This window comes from Leptodactylus fuscus, chromosome 7 (assembly GCF_031893055.1).
Source record: "Leptodactylus fuscus isolate aLepFus1 chromosome 7, aLepFus1.hap2, whole genome shotgun sequence".
NCBI classification, from domain to species: Eukaryota; Metazoa; Chordata; class Amphibia; order Anura; family Leptodactylidae; genus Leptodactylus; species Leptodactylus fuscus.
In genome coordinates this window covers 101,048,414-101,070,517 of record NC_134271.1, presented here as the reverse complement: position 1 = coordinate 101,070,517, position 22,104 = coordinate 101,048,414, and the positions used below count along the sequence as shown (strand labels likewise).

The following is a 22,104-nucleotide window of genomic DNA, read 5'->3' as shown; positions in this document are numbered from 1 at the left end:
AGGAGGAGGAGGAGGAAGAAGAGTTGTCCGATGATGTGATGGTGATACAGGAGGCTTCCGGGCAACTTCGAATCGTCCCATTGTTGCAGCGCGGATGGGTAGACATGGAGGATGAGGAGGAAATGGAGATTGAACTTTCCGGTGGGGCCAGAGGAGTCATGCCAACTAACACTGTGGCAGACATGGCTGAGTTCATGTTGGGGTGCTTTACAACCGACAAGCGTATTGTCAAAATCATGGAGGACAACCAGTACTGGATCTTTGCTATCCTTGACCCCCGGTATAAAAACAACATCTCGTCTTTTATTCCGGTAGAGGGGAGGGCCAATCGCATCAATGCTTGCCACAGGCAATTGGTGCAGAATATGATGGAGATGTTTCCAGCATGTGACGTTGGCGGCAGGGAGGGCAGTTCCTCCAGTAGGCAACCAAGTTCTCACCGGTCCACACAAACGAGGGGCACACTGTCTAAGGTCTGGGACACCTTGATGGCACCCCCTCGCCAAAGTGCCGCCACGGAGGGTCCTAGTGTCACCAGGCGTGAGAAGTATAGGCGCATGTTGCGGGAATACCTTTCCGACCACAGCCCTGTCCTCTCCGACCCCTCTGCGCCCTACACGTATTGGGTGTCGAAGTTGGACCTGTGGCTTGAACTTGCCCTATATGCCTTGGAGGTGCTGTCCTGTCCTGCCGCCAGCGTCCTATCTGAGAGGGTGTTCAGTGCAGCCGGTGGCATCATCACTGACAAGCGCACCCGTCTGTCAGCTGAGAGTGCCGACCGGCTCACTTTGATAAAAATGAACCACCACTGGGTAGAGCCGTCATTTTTGTGCCCACCTGTGTAAAGCACCCCAACATGAAACTCCATGTCTGTACTCAACCTCTCCAATTCCTCCGCATCCTCATACTCATCCACCATAAGCGTTGCACAATTCTGCTAATACTAGGCTCCCTCCACCCTGATTTCCCCCAACTCTGCTGGTTAGAGGCTCCCTCCACCATGAATTTGCCCAAACTGGGCTGTTTAGAGGCTCCCTCCACCATGAATTGGTCCAAACTGGGGTGGTTAGAGGCTCCCTCCACCATGAATTGGTCCAAACTGGGGTGGTTAGAGGCTCCCTCCACCATTAATTGGTCCAAACTGGGCTGGTTAGAGGCTCCCTCCACAATTAATTGGTCCAAACTGGGCTAATTAGAGGCTCCCTCCACCATGAATTGGTCCAAACTGGGTTTTTTAGAGGCTCCCTCCACCATTAATTGGTCCAAACTGGGCTGGTTAGAGGCTCCCTCCACAATTAATTGGTCCAAACTGGGCTAATTAGAGGCTCCCTCCACCATGAATTGGTCCAAACTGGGTTTTTTAGAGGCTCCCTCCACCATTAATTGGTCCAAACTGGGCTGGTTAGAGGCTCCCTCCACAATTAATTGGTCCAAACTGGGCTAATTAGAGGCTCCCTCCACCATGAATTGGTCCAAACTGGGTTTTTTAGAGGCTCCCTCCACCATGAATTTGCCCAAACTGGGCTGTTTAGAGGCTCCCTCCACCATGAATTGGTCCAAACTGGGCTGGTTAGAGGCTCCCTCCACCATGAATTTCCCAAAACTTGGCTGTTTAGAGGCTCCCTCCACCATGAATTTGCCCAAACTGGGCTGTTTAGAGGCTCCCTCCACCATTAATTGGTCCAAACTGGGCTGGTTAGAGGCTCCCTCCACCATGAATTTGCCCAAACTGGGGTGGTTAGAGGCTCCCTCCACCATTAATTGGTCCAAACTGGGCTGGTTAGAGGCTCCCTCCACCATGAATTTCCCAAAACTTGGCTGTTTAGAGGCTCCCTCCACCATTAATTGGTCCAAACTGGGCTGGTTAGAGGCTCCCTCCACCATGAATTTGCCCAAACTGGGCTGTTTAGAGGCTCCCTCCACCATTAATTGGTCCAAACTGGGCTGGTTAGAGGCTCCCTCCACCATGAATTTGCCCAAACTGGGCTGTTTAGAGGCTCCCTCCACCATGAATTGGTCCAAACTGGGGTGGTTAGAGGCTCCCTCCACCATGAATTGGTCCAAACTGGGGTGGTTAGAGGCTCCCTCCACCATTAATTGGTCCAAACTGGGCTGGTTAGAGGCTCCCTCCACAATTAATTGGTCCAAACTGGGCTAATTAGAGGCTCCCTCCACCATGAATTGGTCCAAACTGGGTTTTTTAGAGGCTCCCTCCACCATGAATTTGCCCAAACTGGGCTGTTTAGAGGCTCCCTCCACCATGAATTGGTCCAAACTGGGCTGGTTAGAGGCTCCCTCCACCATGAATTTCCCAAAACTTGGCTGTTTAGAGGCTCCCTCCACCATTAATTGGTCCAAACTGGGCTGGTTAGAGGCTCCCTCCACCATTAATTGGTCCAAACTGGGCTGGTTAGAGGCTCCCTCCACCATTAATTGGTCCAAACTGGGCTGGTTAGAGGCTCCCTCCACCATGAATTTCCCAAAACTTGGCTGTTTAGAGGCTCCCTCCACCATTAATTGGTCCAAACTGGGCTGGTTAGAGGCTCCCTCCACCATGAATTTGCCCAAACTGGGCTGTTTAGAGGCTCCCTCCACCATGAATTGGTCCAAACTGGGCTGGTTAGAGGCTCCCTCCACCATGAATTTCCCAAAACTTGGCTGTTTAGAGGCTCCCTCCACCATGAATTGGTCCAAACTGGGCTGGTTAGAGGCTCCCTCCACCATGAATTGGTCCAAACTGGGGTGGTTAGAGGCTCCCTCCACCATTAATTGGTCCAAACTGGGCTGGTTAGAGGCTCCCTCCACCATTAATTGGTCCAAACTGGGCTGGTTAGAGGCTCCCTCCACCATGAATTTGCCCAAACTGGGGTGGTTAGAGGCTCCCTCCACCATTAATTGGTCCAAACTGGGCTGGTTAGAGGCTCCCTCCACAATTAATTGGTCCAAACTGGGCTAATTAGAGGCTCCCTCCACCATGAATTGGTCCAAACTGGGTTTTTTAGAGGCTCCCTCCACCATGAATTTGCCCAAACTGGGCTGTTTAGAGGCTCCCTCCACCATGAATTGGTCCAAACTGGGCTGGTTAGAGGCTCCCTCCACCATGAATTTCCCAAAACTTGGCTGTTTAGAGGCTCCCTCCACCATTAATTGGTCCAAACTGGGCTGGTTAGAGGCTCCCTCCACCATTAATTGGTCCAAACTGGGCTGGTTAGAGGCTCCCTCCACCATTAATTGGTCCAAACTGGGCTGGTTAGAGGCTCCCTCCACCATTAATTGGTCCAAACTGGGCTGTTTAGAGGCTCCCTCCACCATTAATTGGTCCAAACTGGGCTGGTTAGAGGCTCCCTCCACCATGAATTTGCCCAAACTGGGCTGTTTAGAGGCTCCCTCCACCATGAATTGGTCCAAACTGGGCTGGTTAGAGGCTCCCTCCACCATGAATTTCCCAAAACTTGGCTGTTTAGAGGCTCCCTCCACCATTAATTGGTCCAAACTGGGCTGGTTAGAGGCTCCCTCCACCATGAATTGGTCCAAACTGGGGTTTTTAGAGGCTCCCTCCACCATCAATTGGTCCAAACTGGGGTTTTTAGAGTCTCCCTCCACCATGAATTGGTCCAAACTGGGGTTTTTAGAGTCTCCCTCCACCATGAATTGGTCCAAACTGGGGTTTTTAGAGGCTCCCTCCACCATGAATTTGCCCAAACTCTGCTGGTTAGAGGCTCAATCCACCCTGATTTTCAAAACAAATGTTGGTGCCAACCTCAACTTACTACAAGGGCCAAATTCACTGCTGGTGACAAGCTCTCCTCACTGCAAGTGCCAAATACACATGTTTCAAGGTGTTTTCCTACTGTCAGAGAGGTGGTATTGAGTGTGTAAAGTGTGTAGTTGTTAGGCTGTGATGTTGGGGTAATAGAGGGTCTTTGGTGTGTTAGATGCCCCCAGACATGCTTCCCCTGCTGTCCCAGTGTCATTCCAGAGGTGTTGGCATCATTTCCTGGGGTGTCATAGTGGACTTGGTGACCCTCCAGACACGGATTTGGGTTTCCCCCTTAACGAGTATCTGTTCCCCATAGACTATAATGGGGTTCGAAACCCGTTCGAACACACGAACATTGAGCGGCTGTTCGAATCGAATTTCGAACCTCGAACATTTTAGTGTTCGCTCATCTCTAATAGAGATCAATGGTCATTTTCAACTAAGCCCCGAAGGCATCAATTTCAATCACTGCAACAAAGGAGGCCGAAGTCACAGCATACAAAGGAGCGCGGGTGCTGCACCCTGACCAAATGCAAGAGAAGACATCAATACATCTTGATTTCCTGAGACTGTATACTGCCTGCTCAACAACAGATCACATTCATCGTAACACATTAAGCTTCATAGTACTAAAGGAGGCCCTGAATTCAGGAATAGCCAACCAGCATGGAGTCAGAGCTCAGATTGTCTTTTTCAGAACCTCAAATCCCTTACTTCACAGGGCCATATAACTAGTGAGTTCTCCATATACTCCTAATTTCTGGTGTACACATCCCAATCTGCCAGTCCTGTGTACTCCTTAAGAACCCAATGAGGTACCATTCAAGACAGAGGTAGATGTAATTGGCATTAGATTAGGGGTCGCTACACCAGTAGCAGATTGTTATGCAGCCGGTGTTCAGCTTTCTTAGGGTCCATTCCCAGTTTTTCACATCCTTTTAGCAGATGCTTAGAAAAGTTGAAAAAAAACTAAATACAAAATATGGATGGCCATCAGTTTACATAGAGATCAATGTAAAAAGAAAATGAAGTTAAAAATAAAAAATAGCCAGGCAGAAACGGATCTGCTTTTCTTTCACATGGATCTCTACATAACCAGACGGCAATGTGGATTTGACAGATCCATTTTTCCCTTTGTTACTATGCCCCTGTCAAACCCATCTATTTCAGCATTTGAAAGTCACTTATAATTTACCGGATAAGGGTCAAGTGACACCAGGCACATGTGCATTGTGCAGATTCAGCCAAGAACAGGACAATTCACTTCACTGTAACCCTTATAGCTATGCTGCAGACACCAGCAAAGCCCCCTTAAGGTTAAAAGCTTCTAACAGAGCTCTGTGAACATTTGCAGCATTTTTGCCATTAAAAATGTCACTGTTTGTGGCACCAGTTTGGCTGTACAGACTCCATTACCCTCACGCCAACATGGCTCTGTTAGTGAGAACCTAAAGGTTCTTCTACTTGGGCAGACTAATTGTTTGTCAGAAGCGGTGGATAACAATTTAGCAGGTCCATTGGCTCGTCTAAGGACCTTTGGACACCACTGGAGGATGAACGGAGCACGTAACAAGTCATAAAATACAATCTTTCATGCGGTGTTGGTGGCATCCCCTGTTTACATGGGGAAATCCTCTGCCAATAACTTTTAATGCCACACAAGATGTGATCAGCCTAGAACATTCATTGTCTCTTTACTCTATGGCTGCATGAAAGGAAACAGAATTGTGTGTTAGACCCTATCAACTCGCTGTACTCTAAAGTGGATCTCAATGCTAAAGTAGATCTTGCCTTGGTATGGCTCACGCTGCGTACCACTGTGAAGGTAGGGCGTGCAAAGCAAGTACATGATAAAAAGCACATTAACCTATCCACTCGGCAAACAAATAGTCAATAGCGGTAGATATGATATGGAGAGGCAGCTAACAGCACAAGAACAAAGTAAAACATGCTCCAAAATCCAAGGCAATTACATTGCTAGAGAAAAACACAGACAGAAGAGTAATGGCATCCTTGGAAGAAAGCTACAGCAACTGGATTTACCCAGCTGACATTCACGTTTCCATATGAATTAAAGTGCTCACTTGGCAGAGACAAACTGGAGCATCTGCCGGTGACTAGAAGAGCCGAAGCTGCAGCCCGTCTTGTACTTGTGCCAAGAGAAGTTCTTCACAGGTTTCCCTAGTATCTAGGATTACCAATTACATAGATTTCTTCTTCTAATGAAATTGAAGGAAACATTGGGTCAGATTTACTAGTCCAGTCCAATATTTGCACAGTGTAAACGCAGACCAAGCAGTCTAAAGATGTGTCAAATCTATCAAAGTGGTTCTCACTGGATGACAGACACAAGTATAACTTTACACCACCTTTTGTTTGGTCTACTTTGTCTCAAAGATTTGGCACACATTAGGGCAAATTTAAGCCACATCAACCCATCCAGCAAAGCACAAAAAGAGCCTAATACCACAATCACATGACCAAGTTTAGCCCATGAAACTCTTTCCGTGTGTTGGCCGAATTTACCAGTCTGAATAGTATGCCAGTAGCCTCCCAGCGACACCAGTGACATACTGTCCAGTATAATGAGGAGTCCCTCTCCCGGCATACTGTACAGGCAGCAAAATCCACACAACATACAGACCAAGTTTCAGAGAGGAAATTCATTTCTGTGAATACGGGTAAGGCTATGTTGACATCTGCGCTGGAGTCTCCATTTAGAGACTCAGTCACCGTGTTTATTGAATATCACCGGACAAAAGAATTAACAGTCCAACTTTATTTGTTCTGCAGTTTCAGTTGAAAAGAACAGACACGCGATGTTCCATATGTGACCACTGTATCTGACCTTGTCCTCCAACAGACCAGCCAATGCTAGTGTGAACATAGAATAAAGCCACACATAGCAAAATCAAGCTTTTTAAACAGAAAAAAAAAAAAAAAATAATAATAATAATAATAATAATAATAATAATAATAATTATTATTATTATTATTATTATTATTATACACAACATATACACAACACCGTGTGGGGTGAACCCTCCGCAAAAATGTGTTGTCATTTTTGCTTCACCAGTCCCATATAAGTCTAAGGGGAAAACTCTGCGTTTCCACATGTAAAATGACCATACTACATTATAAAAATATGTGCATTTTTTAATATCCAGCTTTTCCAGTTTTCTGATCACGATGTGTGTATGAAATTAAACAAAATCTCACCCTCTTTGCTGGGACTGTAAAATTCAGTGGGTTTTTCCCGCTGCAATTGTGCAATGTGTAATCTTAGCTCTGGAGTAGGTCACCTTTTTTGCACGGTACACAGAATAAAAAAAAAAAAAAACCCACACTCAAAGATGAGGTACTCTGAGTGCCATGCTATAATTTTAAGTCTCAGACCCCTTTTCTAAAGTCATATACCACAAACCATAACCAAAAGTGCTACCACGAGATACTTCTGGACACATGCGTTTACTGCTATTTGCTGGGACACACCTGTACTTTCCCATTAGAAGCAATGAAAGTCTATGTGCAGTCCTGAAATCCTGGGAAACGCATGCATCCAGGAGTACCCTGTGACCGCACCCTTAGGGGGCACTCACACGGAGTTTCCGTGCATGTATTCTGACACCGAATTTGCGTCCACATCCGTGCGGAAATAAAGCTTCATATTGATTACAATGGGTTACACGTGGAACAGAATGCCTACAGGTGATGACATGTATGGCTTGAGAAAGCGCTTGTATAGTGCAAAACAGCTATTGCCTCCACCATGCTTCATGCTGTATTCCCTTCTACATGATTTGAGATGAAATAAAGTACTGATTTTATCTATGCTCCTGGTCGGGTGAGCGCCCCCTGCTACTTTTTCTTTTTTGGTACAACTGAAATACATTCGTCTATAACCACTAATGGTATAGTCTGATGGTAGAATCCAATAGGTAGAAGTTGCCACAATGTTAGTTCCCCTGAAGGCATTCTGCACCAGTAAAAAAAGTTAATGTGCTGCATTTTTTCGGGTATACAAGTAGCATCACTACTTGATAGCAGAAACCTGGCAGAAAAATAGTGATGCTGAGTTTCTATGATGAAACTATTGTGCAGTGATCTGTTACACATTAATAGGACTGGACAGGGCTCAGCCATCGCCTGCCTCTCTATTATTGTTTGATATATTGCTTAATTAACCATGGTCAATACTGGCTGCGGAGGTCAAGGGCGGCAGATAGAGAAATGAATCAATGTCCTCTACGAAAAGAAATGACAGCTTTATGTCACCAACACAAACTGCTCTCAAGTGCAGAGACTCAATGGCTGCAGCTCTGATACAAAATATTAAGTAACCAGATATGACAGCAAAGGGAATGAGGAAGCTGACAAAAATTTCAGTAATGAGATGGTTAAACGCCAGTAATATGGATCTAATTCATGACATATCTAGGGAAGGGCAGCGTACTGGTATGTTAATACTACTGCAACACCGGACAGCCATGATGTTGCAAATATCAACATCTTATAATGACATTTAATGATGTGTCACCAATGACCAGCAGGAGAAGTCACAATGACGACCAATCCTAAGACTGAAAGGACTGCAAAAGCTGATTTAATGAAGCATCCCCCTGGTAAGTTTTCCCAGTAGCAGCACCCCAGTCACTGGGAACTACAATCACCCCTTTAATTTAGCTGTTGCAGTTCTCTTGCATAAGAGATAGATATGGCACAAGTGTGCAGAGTAAAACACTGATGGTGTATTGCTTCCCATTCAGATCCCCACCAGTCAGTAAGTGACGGCACACCATAGCAATACATCGTCTGTGTATACAGTAGAAATTCACGATAAATGTGAACAGCCAGTCAGAAGCCACATAAATATGACCATTGCTACCTATAACAGGAGGCAGAAAGGTTCACAGATCTGATATATTGTGGGACAGAACACCATACAACTCCACCACTCTGTGCAGTCACTCATTTGGCATCCCTTCTATTAAATTACCTTCAGTATCATTTCCAGGCACCATTAACCTTTCTCCTTATATTACATTATCATGGTTTCCAGTGATCAATAGATCCAACTGACTGGTCTCTGTTGTTAATCGTTGCTGGCGGCGAGCTCTGTTCTCCTCTCACTATGTGAAGATGACCCAAAACCAGAAAAACTGAAAGAGATCCCTCAAGTCATTATCTGACAGACAAGCTTACGCCAGGACTCTAGAGTCAGGTCCGGTCTTATAGGATCACATGACGGCTAGACAATGGGAAGTGTAGTCAGCACCGCATACTGCACATGACATAGTAGGGTGTAGGCAGTAGTAATCACGGGATCACTACCAGCAATCCAGAATTCTAGGTCAGTATGTATAGAAAACCTAGAATAATCCATTAAAAACAACTATCAATCACAATGAACGGGTTGTACGAAAACGAGGAATTTTTCTACCAAAAGCAATTCCAAACATGTCCATTCACTACATTGGAACAGAGCTGAAATGCCACACACAACCCCTCGACATAAAAAGCTGCTTTTCCACAATGTTTGGTGTCAGCCTATTTTCAGATCCACGGAAGAGACGCCATTCAGAGCCCGTGGAGCAGAGTTCATCTAAAATAAATCATGGACAAAAAAGTCCTCCAAGCACGAATTGGCAAAATCACAAAGAAAACAGCGGAAACCCGACACACCCCATAACAGTCACTCTGGATCCATTGTAGTGTTTAGTCCATCGTAGCCGACAGCCAATTTACATATGGCGTCAGACGGAATTAACCTTCATAGCGTTATTGGTTTCTTAGGGCAAGAAGACATATAAAAAGGATGTAGTAAAAATAACACAACCACAGTATGTGAACACAACCTAACCAGCTTTCCCCTTGCTTTAGAGGAGCAACAATAATACGTTGGTGCCCCCTGCTGCGAATATATTACTGCAAAGAAGAGTCTAACTACATCATTCCAAAGAAAGCAATGGAAAAGCTACAAAATATTTAGAGGAGACAAACAATAGTATGTGGGAAAACATCAATAATGGAAACAATGCGGCAGCAGAAAATATCACCGGGAATAAGACGCTCTGCGTGACCTTCACAACGTCCTCAAATAGGGGTTGTTTAAGAGGGGTTTTTGTGGGCAGGGAGGAATAAAAATATGGCCATACACATAACATATTATTCACAAGGACTATTACGGGATTACCCCTAGGCTTTGAAGAGCAGCTATGACACACATCTTAGAGGATATCCCCTTCTCCCTTATCACGAGGATGCTCCCAAAAGAGAAGGAAGTGAAAACGGTTGATGAAAGGAATTTTCATTTTCTATCTTCGGGTACTGGAGAGACAAACAGCAGCTCTGAAAGGCAGACGCTGGGGTGTCAAGTCAGATCTTTATGAGCATAGAGACGTGTGTCGCCTTTATAGGACCTGAAATTCTTTGCAGCTTGAGTCTTAAAGGGATATGCCTTCTCATAAACAGCTGGAATATCACTAGAATGACAGGACTGCAGCACTGATTCAGTCCTGCAGCCACTTCACTATTGTGAATGCGCCACAATATCCTAAGCAATCTCAGGATCGACCCCAGAGGGTAGACCCCCAGGGACCATTAAGGGCTAGTTCACACGTGAGTATAAGGGGAGGTTTTTGACAGCGGATTTCGCGTCCAAAACCTCCCCTTATAATGGTGGTCTATGGAGACCGCCGGGCTTCTGTTCTCCGCTAGCGGCGAGCTGCTGCTAGCGAAGAAAAGAAAGGACATGTCCTTTCTTCAGGCGGAAGCCGCGCAGGCTCAGCCTCGCGGCTTCCGCCCCCGGCAGCTCCCTCCTATGTCGGCTCATTCATTTGAGCCGACAGCAGAGGGTTAAGCCGCGACAGCGATGGTCGCGGCGGGCGGGTTTTGACAAGAGAGAGACACGGCTCGCCGCGGCTCTCTCTGTGTCAAAACCCACGCGGGCAGTTCACGTGTGAACTAGCCCTAAATGATCATGATCGCTAGGCTATGCCATTACTTGCTGCTTCTCTCCTGCCACATGTTATACAAAGCAGAAACCTTAAGAATATAAATTTTATTTCACTACTCTATAATACAGACAAGGGGGTCAGCGAAAAAGGGAACAAATGTCACTAGTGGGGTCAGCGAAAAAGGGAACAAATGTCACTAGTGGGAAAACAACCTTAGCACAATGCCTGTCAATTCGCCTTATTACAGCAGAAGAACATCATAGAAGGGGGTCCTGTGTTCTGGAGCCCCATTTATAAGCCAATGCAACATTGTCTCTAACCAAGAGAATCTCCCGATCTGACTGACCCAGACTAGCCATATAATACATAGTTGATCATTTTAACAAAGCAATACAATACCACATTTTCCATTCTGCAGCCAGACGCAGATTTTCTTGCTAAAATAATGGATAGCCAAAATTTTTTTTAAATTGTATAGGTCCCCCTTTAATTCTAGCTAACCAGATCAAATAAAGCAGTGGCAGCCTGCCATTACGGTCAATGGATTTATCCTTCCTCGTATATATCTTGCATATTTATAGTCTCTTACCCTCCCCCCACAAAAAATAAATAAATAAATGGAGAAAATCTGACAAAAATAGACACATTTTTGATGGATATTGGTTGACTAATCCATCGAAAAAGACAAATTCTGGTATCTGCTGTGTAATCATTGGAATCAGGTTTTTGAGGTTTTTTTACCAATCTGTTTTTTAGGGGGTCTTTTTGTTTTGTTTTTTTTCATATAAAGATTTACAGCGGTCAGATAGGCTAGGTTCACACTTGTGCTGGGTAAGAGTCTGATACTAGCCAAGGCCAGTGACTGGGAATTCTGATCCCTATATGGCACATTGGTTGACAAGATCTATAAAGTGCTGCAGAATATGAAGACACTATATAAGAGAAATAAATAAATAATCTTTCCCAGAAAATAGCTGTATTCCTTGTGTCCGTTGGATGAACCGCTTTACATTTATAGGAAATTATCTTATCCGGGTCTTCATTTCTGAATGCTGTTTCTATCCATTTCTACATCATGAGTTATGTTGTGGTATATGGATACAGAAAGTGTTTACTAAGGGTTTAAAGGCGTTTATAGCAGGGAGGGTACAACTATGAGGAGTATCTGAAGCTGGTTAATATGAGTCAATCGAGCACCAGCCCACACAAACATGAGCTCACGTCCTCCTAGACTGCAGTGCACAGCCGATGACATGGCGTTGTGCGGCCATAGACACTGGACAAAACACCCTCAGTGACCATAGTAACTTATGGAAAGTGTGACAGGAAGCCTTGTATAACCAGTCCCATAATAATACACTGCACGCGCTCTCATGTCATCTCCACACTAGAAATGAAGGGAATGCTGTGAGGAAAAACCTTTTCATGTTACTCCTAGAGCAGAACCTGAGGGGATGGAGCGTAGCACAGGTATTATCTGGGGGATGTCTTGTGTCACATATACCATCCCTTCAGGCTCTGCACTACAAATAACTACTCTCTAGCCTGGAGTGTTCCTTTAATACACTTTTTTTTAGCCAATCCCACACATAGAAGATAACTGACTTCGCCAGGCCTCTCCAATGGCCTCCAGAAAATGTGTCTGGGTAAATATTAAATGATCTATCCCTCAAATGTTTCCATTATGTGCAAGAGAGATGTGGAAATAAAGTAAAGTAGCTGTGGCAAAACAACATTAGCAGAATACATTGTGACAAGCGCTCCGCCATCCCCTTTTACGGAATACAGACTACCATACACAGGCCAGTTCTGAGACCAGCACTGCACATGCTCGGAACATACTGAACACCTTAGTGACACCTGAACATCTTAGGCTCCGTTCCCACGGAGTAACGCGCCGCTCATTCTGACACGTAAACACGTCAGAGTGAGAGATGTAAAACAGAATTCCATTGACTTCAATGGGTGCCGTCTTACGCGCGCTACATATTTTTAACCCATTGATTTCAATGTGTAGCACGCGTAAGACGGCACCCATTGAAGTCAATGGGATTCTGTTTTACATCGCTCACTCTGACATGTGTTTACGTATCAGAATGAGTGGCGCGTTACCTCCGTGGAAACGGAGCCTTAGAGACACATGTCGAATCGCTGCAGAAACACAGCAAAAATGCTTGTGTTTTTCACTTTTCATCTGCTGTGTTATTCATTTTTGCCTCCCCATCCTGTATAAGTCTATAGGGAAAATACAGCACTTCTGCAGTTACAAAGAACATGCTGCTTCTTCAAAAACTCAGCTTTTCTGCCGCATTTTCCTTCCCACAATGTGCGGATGAGATTAACTGAAATCTTATTGACTTCACCGTGACTGTAAAATTGTCTATCGAGTTTTGACGTTTGGTCTTAGCCTAAGGTACAGCACTGAACATGCACTGGCATTGGAAGAAGTTGCTTTATTTTTCGTCTGACAAACAAAAAAAAACAAAAACCCAGTATAAATAAACTCTTAGTTAACAAAAAAAACAAGAAAAAAAAAAAATTACCTTTGCAATTTCAATTGCCCCGTCTCAATATACCCCAACTCCAGGCATAATGCACAATTGCAAAAAAACAGCTCTCTATATATATATATATATATATATATATATATATATATATATATATATATATATATATATACACACACACACACACACATATGCCGTTACTCTCATGTAGAAATTTTTCACATGAGCAGATAAATACCAGGTGGAAATTAAAAAAAAAAAAAAAAAAACCTGCATGTTTTATTGCATGCTTAAATCTGGAGCTATTCAGCGTTCTACAGGAAGCTCTCCCCCAAATACAGACCCATCAGAGGATTGTATAGTAGCAATGTTCAATAACATTGTACATACACAATAGCTTTTACCAGAATACAAGTACAGATTGCTATGGCACTACAGTACGTGAAGTGTGGAAAAGCTTTGTGACAACCTCCACTTATAGGTTATAGACTTGTTATAGGGAGAAGTGACTCTTTATATTCACCAGTCACTATCTAACATAACAATTGTTATTGGTGTTCTGACTGTATCCAAGACCTCCATATGGTGGAAGGGCATTATAGGATTTTTTTAAGTCTCGGTACTAAAGCCACATGTGTTGCAGAGGGGGGTTACTTTATTCCTTCCCTCTCTAGTTCCAGCCAGATGTTCGCATCTCCACTGATGTGATTATCTTGTAAGCTTGCATATGGTATTTCGTGAGAGCCTCACATCATTCCTGTCACTAGGTATGTCTTCTCAAGGGTGTGACATTTCCAACTTGTCTAGCTTGAAAGAGCTGTACATTACCTTACTGCAATGTTAAAGGAAAAAAGAAAAAATAGAGCGCTCATTTAATGCAGCTATTAGGCATCTCGGGGGAATCGGCATTCAAGAAGCTTCTTTGTTGCCAGGGTAGGTCTCCAGTAGACACAGCTGATGTCTCTTTTCAGTATGCAAGAGAGGTATAGCAGCCAGACAATGCATTGGGCACTGGAAGACTTCAATAAACCCACAAAAGTCATAGTGAACAATACATTACCAATACATTATCTTCAATATAAGTAGCACTACTCTACTGTAGGTTTATTACATAGCAATAAAATAAAAGCCTCCCCCACTGTGGTATGTGCCCACATGGCATTATTTTTATAGCTTCGCTCTGCAGCCTCCCTTTAGAGTATGCTACCAAATATGTTAGCGTAGGTAACCCCTTACTTACCTGCCTGGGTGACCACCATCTGAAGGCATGTAACAAAATTAAAAGGTGTAGGATAGCTCCCTGTCCCAATTCCAGATTTTGTGGCACCAAGGCGGATCCAATGCACAAAAAGAAAAAACCTTTGTGCCTCCGTTGGAGCATATGGAGAAGGCCCACAGACTCCTAAGGGTGCCATAGTGTGGCTCTATACCACTCAAAGATTATACAGAAGTGTAGTATAGAAAATCTCTGGATGAGAACGCTGGTACGTACTGTAACAATAGAAAGGAATAAAGTGGCCCCTTCCTGCTAATAACATACATTCTCTTAATATGGACCAGGAGCCAGAAGCGGACCGTGGATTTTCTAGTGTTTTGGGAATTGGAGAGAGTCCCTGCAGAGCATTAAGATAAGCTGCACATCAAAGCAAGATATTATATATTTCCATATGCTTAAAAACCCTACGTAACATATATTCTGAAAAACCCCATAGTGCTTAAACACACAATAAAACGCCACCGAAGGGGTTACAGAGAGCAATTATGTCAAAGAACCAGAAAATGTGATTTAATAGGCCAGGGGAATAACACAGACATTTCAGCACAGCTCTGTAGATCCCAATCTGTATGCCCTAAAAGCCTTGGCACTGCTTGAATAACAATGTGGGCATGAGGAGAATACGATTCGGCTCACACATTTTAGCCAGTGCGTCTCTCTCTTTGTTGCCAGGCTCTTTGTTTGAAGAGGCAGCAGCAGGGTGACGGTGCCCGATGCATCACTGGCAGGGTGTGTCGAGAACAGCCCAGAATAAGGACCAGGCCCTGTCTCGCTAATAAACCTCAGCGATGAAGAAAAGCTTTTCAGATGTCACTTTGCAAAAGGCGAAAACGGTTGTCATGCGGACATGAAAAGCTTTTATTAGCAGCACATGCCCTCTGCAGTAAATGTACCAAACAAAGCCACCTCTATATACCATACATGGAAGAAAACAATGCAGGGTGTACATTATATACTACATTACACACAACCCTTCCCTCCCACACAGCACCTTGCAACCTTGTAGCCCACCACTCCATTCCCACATAGCGTCTTATGCTATGTTCCAACAATCTCCTTTACACGTTATTTAGGTTGATTTCCTCACACCACTCTTTGCTAATATTGTAGGACCTATGATAAGGGGATCCCTGCCTGGTGTCTACCGACCATCTATCTATGGAGTCCAATAGCAGACATATGGTCTATCTCCATGATCAGGATACCCTTGACCCTAGCACAATATATCTAGCACTTGTCAGTAAGTAGGTGGAAGCAATCCTTATCACTATACCATGTAATGAATTAAACATATAGATAATATACATAATATAGTATTATGATGCAAGTCTATAACATTCAGAGGACATAAAAACATCTCTTTCCTTCATGTTAAATGGCGGCTTATCCATATACATTGTATTTTCTGCACATTCCTGGCACGGCTTTATAATATTCTGCAAGGAGAGAGGTGAGTGGAGCGGAGTGATGCCTGGCAGATGTGCCTGGGCACAATCTAAATGACAAGCATCGGTGATGGGAGAGATAAGTGACGCAGCTCCACTTCCCCAGAGGGGAATGATAAGACAGAAATAACCATGCCCAGATAAAATTGCCCTATATCAGGGGAGGAGGGCTGTCAATAACACAGTATAGCCTCACATGAGGACAGGTGACTCAATAGGTGTCTATGTGTGATGACTCACCCCACCGCTGATCCACCTGTTCTCATGAGTGATCATCACAAGCATCTGATCTCAGCCAGAAAGAGAGACTGACAATCCCTGCAATGTACTCAGATCCTGGAGAGCAGTGGTCTGCAGTCTGTGCCGCAGCTCCACAGGGCATGCTTGCAGGGGAAGGGGGGTACAGACCACTGCTCTATACTTGATGCATACATAGTATATACAGTCACTGTTAGAAATTATATTGTAAGAGACAAAAAAAAAAAAAAAAAAAAAAAGCATATACAGTCAGCAGATTTCCTCTGAGCACTGGCCAAAAACCTAATCAGAAACACATATGTGGCAGTATAATACAATGTCAGGATCATATGCAGTTTTTCCCTTATATAATATACTCGAAAGATTTTCTTATTGAGAAAAATTTTCCCTGCAAGGAAAACTAAATAGTGCTAGATAAGCAAATATGTCTCAGGGCAGCTCAACCCCAGGGAGCAGGTAAACAATACTTAGATATTTGCTTATGGTGCATAACTTTTCAGGTTGTTCTCTGAAGTTCGCCTTGCTGGCCACTGAAAGTCAAATTGGCTCTTGGAGAATTTAAGTCCACGTATGATATATATATTTATCTGGCATTTAAACACCTATCTGCATCTCCTGCCAATATGTACAAGCAGTTACAGGAGGTACAATGTCAAATAGACAGGCCCAAATGAAAGCCAACCATGACATCCAAAGTCACTGCACACCAGCAATAGTGTCATTAAATCTAACCTGACTAAGCAGCCACTGCAGCACTCTACTATAGGGCTCAGGAACAGAACCCCAGAACTACTGACACTCCATTGATAGATCAATAAGCTCGCGGTACTGGAGCTTAATGTAATTCCGTAGAAGAAACGTTAAGTCTAAGACCCCACGTTGCGAAAACGTAGCATTTTTGTTGCAGTTTTTTTTTTTTCGTGCCAAAGCCAAGAAAGGCTACAAAAGAAATAGGGAATATATCGGAAGCTTCATATACTTCTACCTTCTGCTCAATCCACTCCTGAATTTGGCTCAAAAAACTGCAGCAAAAGCTGCAAAAAAACAAACAAAAACAAAAGAAAACTGTGTTTCTGCAATGTGGGGCTTTAGCCTAAAGGTGCATTCTAATATTGTTGTAGCCGCATTTGACATATTTTAGACCACGCCCTGAAGTGAACCGGTCATCTTTCGTGACAAAAAGTATATACTTGTATTTCCCATGAAATAACAGTTTTTGGATCATGTTTTCTTTGTTCAAAAAAATTGTGCTGATCCTCTGTTATTCCTCCTGAATATTTATAAATGGACAAGAGTGTTAGTATTCTTTTCGGCAGGTTGTGTCTGACACTGGCAGCTTTGATTGTACAATGTCAGTGTGTAAGGCCAAACCCCCAAATGGTAACAACCAGTTGACAATGTAATCATACATTTCCATGCAGAACAACAGAGGCACAACACAGAAGTTGCAAGTAATAATGTTCCAGAATTGTTATTTCATGACATTCTGTGTAAAGAAGCAAACCAACAAATGACCTGTCTAATGCAGATTTTTATGACCCTACCCTCTTACAGGGTCCTGCATTACAGGACTGTTAGTAAGAGAATCAGGTTTTTGCATTCTGTTTCTCCCAAATTCATACAGATTTTAAAACATGATTTTTGTTGAGAAATGTAAAATAAATATATATAGTGGAAGGGCCCCACAGATTTTCTAGTTTCGGGTTTTTACACTCAGTCTGACTTGTGTCCGGTCTCCTGGTACATAACTATTCTACAGATACTGTATCCACGCCATATACTTCCAATACACAACCTGTACAAATGCATGTACACCATTACTTTTCAGCCAAATATAGGTATTAGTGACAATTTCCAGTTTACTACAATAAGCAGACATGACACTCAACAGATCACTAGGACTCCCGATAAACATCACTGTCTATGTCCAGTACCCAGCCATACCAGGGGACTTGCTGTGTGGTCCATGTACTCAATGATCAGCTTTGTGCAGGGTCAATGCCCTACAAGGAACAAAGGGATTTGCTTGTTAGTATGCTACCAGTTATGCTGTACATTTCTGTGGTACAGGACAAACATGTTTCTCCATGACATTACAGTCACATATCCAGCATCGCACATATACTGGAATACTAAAGATTATATCCCCCCTCCCATATATCCTTTATGCAAGCAAACCCACTGCAACCAAGGAGACAAGACAGGTCAACTTCCTGTGATGAAGAACCTAGGACAGCTCCCCCATGACAACACACCCTGTCACGTCATAATACAGCCTATTTTCATTTTCCTGTCTGTTCTTTGACAATACAGTTTTCCATCTAAGAATCAAGATATACCCAACTATAACACAATCATATATGATGTTTTCCATCACAATCCACCATGTGAACATCAGAACCTAAAACACAAATATCCATGTTGTACGTGCCATGAGACTATTTCCTTTAGTGCCACATGTAACCGTGAAATATCTTCCCATTAAGCATATAAAATATATTTCTCCTCAGGTACAATGCAGCCTATACCTGCTAAGGCTACTTATATATAACCTTCGTTCACAGAAATCATCACAATCATTACTAGTCTTATCCTTATGTAACACCAGAAGCTTAATAAAGTAGCACAAAACAATCCAACCCTTACAGGACCCCACCACGTAACCCCACCCATGAAATTGCAAAGAATCATCAGCACGTGTTCTGATACAATACACTCTATAAGGTAAGGATAAGAAAGTAACACACACCTTCTTCTTGCAGAGTGCCTTTACTGATCTACCATATCAAATACAGACTGCAGCCTTCATAGCACCACATTAAAACTCCCACTTGTACAAATCTAAGGAATCCATGACAATGTTCTCCTCCCAAGAGATTATCGAAGTCCTAGATAAATACACCCAGGCCAGCACCCAAAGTACAAGGCAGGATGACAACGCAGCCGCCATCTGTGATAAAGAACCAGGTCATCCTGATGACAACGCAGCCTCCAACCATGATAAAGCACCCGGTCATCCTGCTGATAATGTGGTCTCCACTCTGATAAAGGATCGGGACAGCCAAGTGACCATGACATCTCCATCGCTGATGAACGACCAGGCCATCCTAGTGACAATGCCCCCATCGCTTGTACTGTACCAGTAATGTCTCACTCTGATATATTGTTATTGTTATATATCCTGCCACAAAATCACAACCAACCATCACCCAACCTATTGAAGACCATTATCTAAACTGCATCCTAAGCCCACATTATTGATACCCATGTTTAAAGTTTCAACACGTGCGATGACAATGCCATATCCATTAACAAAGCGATGGCACGCTTTCCACCCAAAACAACACATGCATCTTCCCATAAAGTAAAGCTGGTCAATGTCAAATTACTCAAAAATCTTTATTTATTTTAACACATAGGAGCAGCAGGCCAAACTTATACACAATCCATCACACCCAAAACCATATCAATGTTTCCTCCATCCATCCATTACATTCAATCAATACTGGACCAGTGCACCATCCACCCTTTACACATGATGATCTCCACATCAATCCAACCTCCAACCATTACCATAGATCATCATATATCAATGCAGCCTCCATCACTGTCATAAGGCCAGGTCAGCCTCTGACAAAGTAGCCTCCATCATGGTCACAGGGCCAGGTCAGCCTTTGACAAAGCAAGCTCGAACACAGTCATAAGGCCAGGTCAGTCTCTAACAATACAGCCTCCATCATGGTCACAGGGCCAGGTCAGTCTCTAACAATGCAGCCTCCATCATAGTCACAGGGCCAGGTCAGTCTCTAACAATGCAGCCTCCATCATAGTCACAGGGCCAGGTCAGTCTCTAACAATGCAGCCTCCATCATAGTCACAGGGCCAGGTCAGTCTCTGACAATGCAGCCTCCATCGTGGTCACAGGGCCAGGTCAGCCTTTGACAAAGCAAGCTCGAACACAGTCATAAGGCCAGGTCAGTCTCTAACAATGCAGCCTCCATCATGTTCACAGGGCCAGGTCAGTCTCTAACAATGCAGCCTCCATCGTGGTCACAGGGCCAGGTCAGCCACTGACAATGCAGCCTCCATCATGGTCACAGGGCCAGGTCAGTCTCTGACAATGCAGCCTCCATCATAGTCACAGGGCCAGGTCAGTCTCTGACAATGCAGCCTCCATCACTGTCATAAGGCCAGGTCAGTCTCTGACAATGCAGCCTCCATCATGGTCACAGGGCCAGGTGAGTCTCTGACAATGCAGCCTCTATCACTGTAACAGGGCCAGGTCAGTCTCTGACAATGCAGCCTCCATCATAGTCACAGGGCCAGGTCAGTCTCTGACAATGCAGCCTCCATCATAGTCACAGGGCCAGGTCAGTCTCTGACAATGCAGCCTCCATCATGGTCACAGGGCCAGGTGAGTCTCTGACAATGCAGCCTCCATCACTGTGACAGGGCCAGGTCAGTCTCTGACAATGCAGCCTCCATCATGGTCACAGGGCCAGGTCAGTCTCTGACAATGCAGCCTCCATCATGGTCACAGGGCTAGCTCAGCCTCTGACAGTGCAGCCTCCATCACTGTGACAGGGCCAGGTCAGTCTCTGACAATGCAGCCTCCATCATGGTCACAGGGCCAGGTCAGTCTCTGACAATGCAGCCTCCATCATGGTCACAGGGCCAGGTCAGTCTCTGACAATGCAGCCTCCATCATGGTCACAGGGCTAGCTCAGCCTCTGACAGTGCAGCCTCCATCACTGTGACAGGGCCAGGTCAGTCTCTGACAATGCAGCCTCCATCACTGTGACAGAGTCAGGTCAGTCTCTGACAATGCAGCCTCCATCATGGTCACAGGGCCAGGTGAGTCTCTGACAATGCAGCCTCCATCATGGTCACAGGGCCAGGTCAGTCTCTGACAATGCAGCCTCCATCATGGTCACAGGGCCAGGTCAGTCTCTGACAATGCAGCCTCCATCATGGTCACAGGGCCAGGTCAGTCTCTGACAATGCAGCCTCCATCATGGTCACAGGGCCAGGTCAGTCTCTGACAATGCAGCCTCCATCACTGTCATAAGGCCAGGGTCAGTCTCTGACAATGCAGCCTCCATCCTCTACATAGCACAGGACCAGTTCACCCTTCATCCTTTACGCGTGACAGGGCAAAGCCCCGTCAACAATGGCGCCTCCATCCCTCACAAAGGACACGCCATCCCTTCTCTCATGACAATGCAGTCTCTCCTGTAATAATATGGCCTCCCTCTCTTTCAGGCTACCTGACCCATGACAGTACAGCCATGCAGCATGGAGCCCACGAGCTGCCCCAGCCCCCACTACAGATAGGAATGGTGCAGAGGCTGTCACATTAGAAATCACTGCATCCTCCCAGTAACCCCTTGTCACTACACTACCCCCTGCCGGCCGTCCTGTGTATACATCGTCACACTCCGCAGCTCCCATACCGTTCAGCAGTCAGTGTCAGCACTCTTCAATGGTGACAGCTGAGATATCCGGGGGTTCACCGGGGCAGCCTTGTCTTCGTATGTCAGGCCCGGGCCCAGGCCTCTCCTAGCTGACAGCCGAGGTGCCGGAGCGCATCCTCCTCCTGCAGCTGCTTAGCCGGTATCCGCCTCTGTCTGCTCCCCAATGAAAATGGCGTTCTCTCCTCCCCACCCACAATGCACCGCGGCCAGCCATGATGTAATGTGTCAGTTCTTAAAGTGACAGTGCAGGGGGAGGGCGAGGGCTGTCACTGTGCAGGGGATTAGGACGGCCTGCTGCCTGCAACTGAATGATAACATGTGTGTACCTCCTCACATCATGGTGGCCAGAACAGTCCTACACGTCCCTCAATAGTGGCACCTCACTAAGAACTCCAGGTGGAGATTTATCATAACTGGTCCGCATG

The 22,104-nt window shown here is 44.8% G+C and overlaps 1 protein-coding gene across 10 annotated transcripts in view; it reads right to left on the bottom strand.

Annotated features, from left to right (window-relative positions):
- Positions 1–21,855, bottom strand: part of KLC1 (kinesin light chain 1) — a 186,044-nt gene extending 164,189 nt beyond the window's left edge. For 5 of the 10 annotated variants that reach the window (XR_012717252.1, XM_075282666.1, XM_075282669.1 and 2 more), the window contains exon 1: positions 16,188–16,301. Coding sequence is in view for 8 of the 10 variants with exons in the window: in XM_075282666.1 (XP_075138767.1) it covers positions 16,188–16,213 (26 nt within the window). In the remaining 2 variants the exon portion in view is untranslated. Of the gene's footprint in view, positions 1–16,187; positions 16,302–21,658 lie in introns of those variants that run through there. The other 5 variants (XM_075282671.1, XM_075282672.1, XM_075282673.1 and 2 more) reach the window with 3 other exon arrangements.
- Between the last annotated feature and the right edge of the window lie 249 nt (positions 21,856–22,104).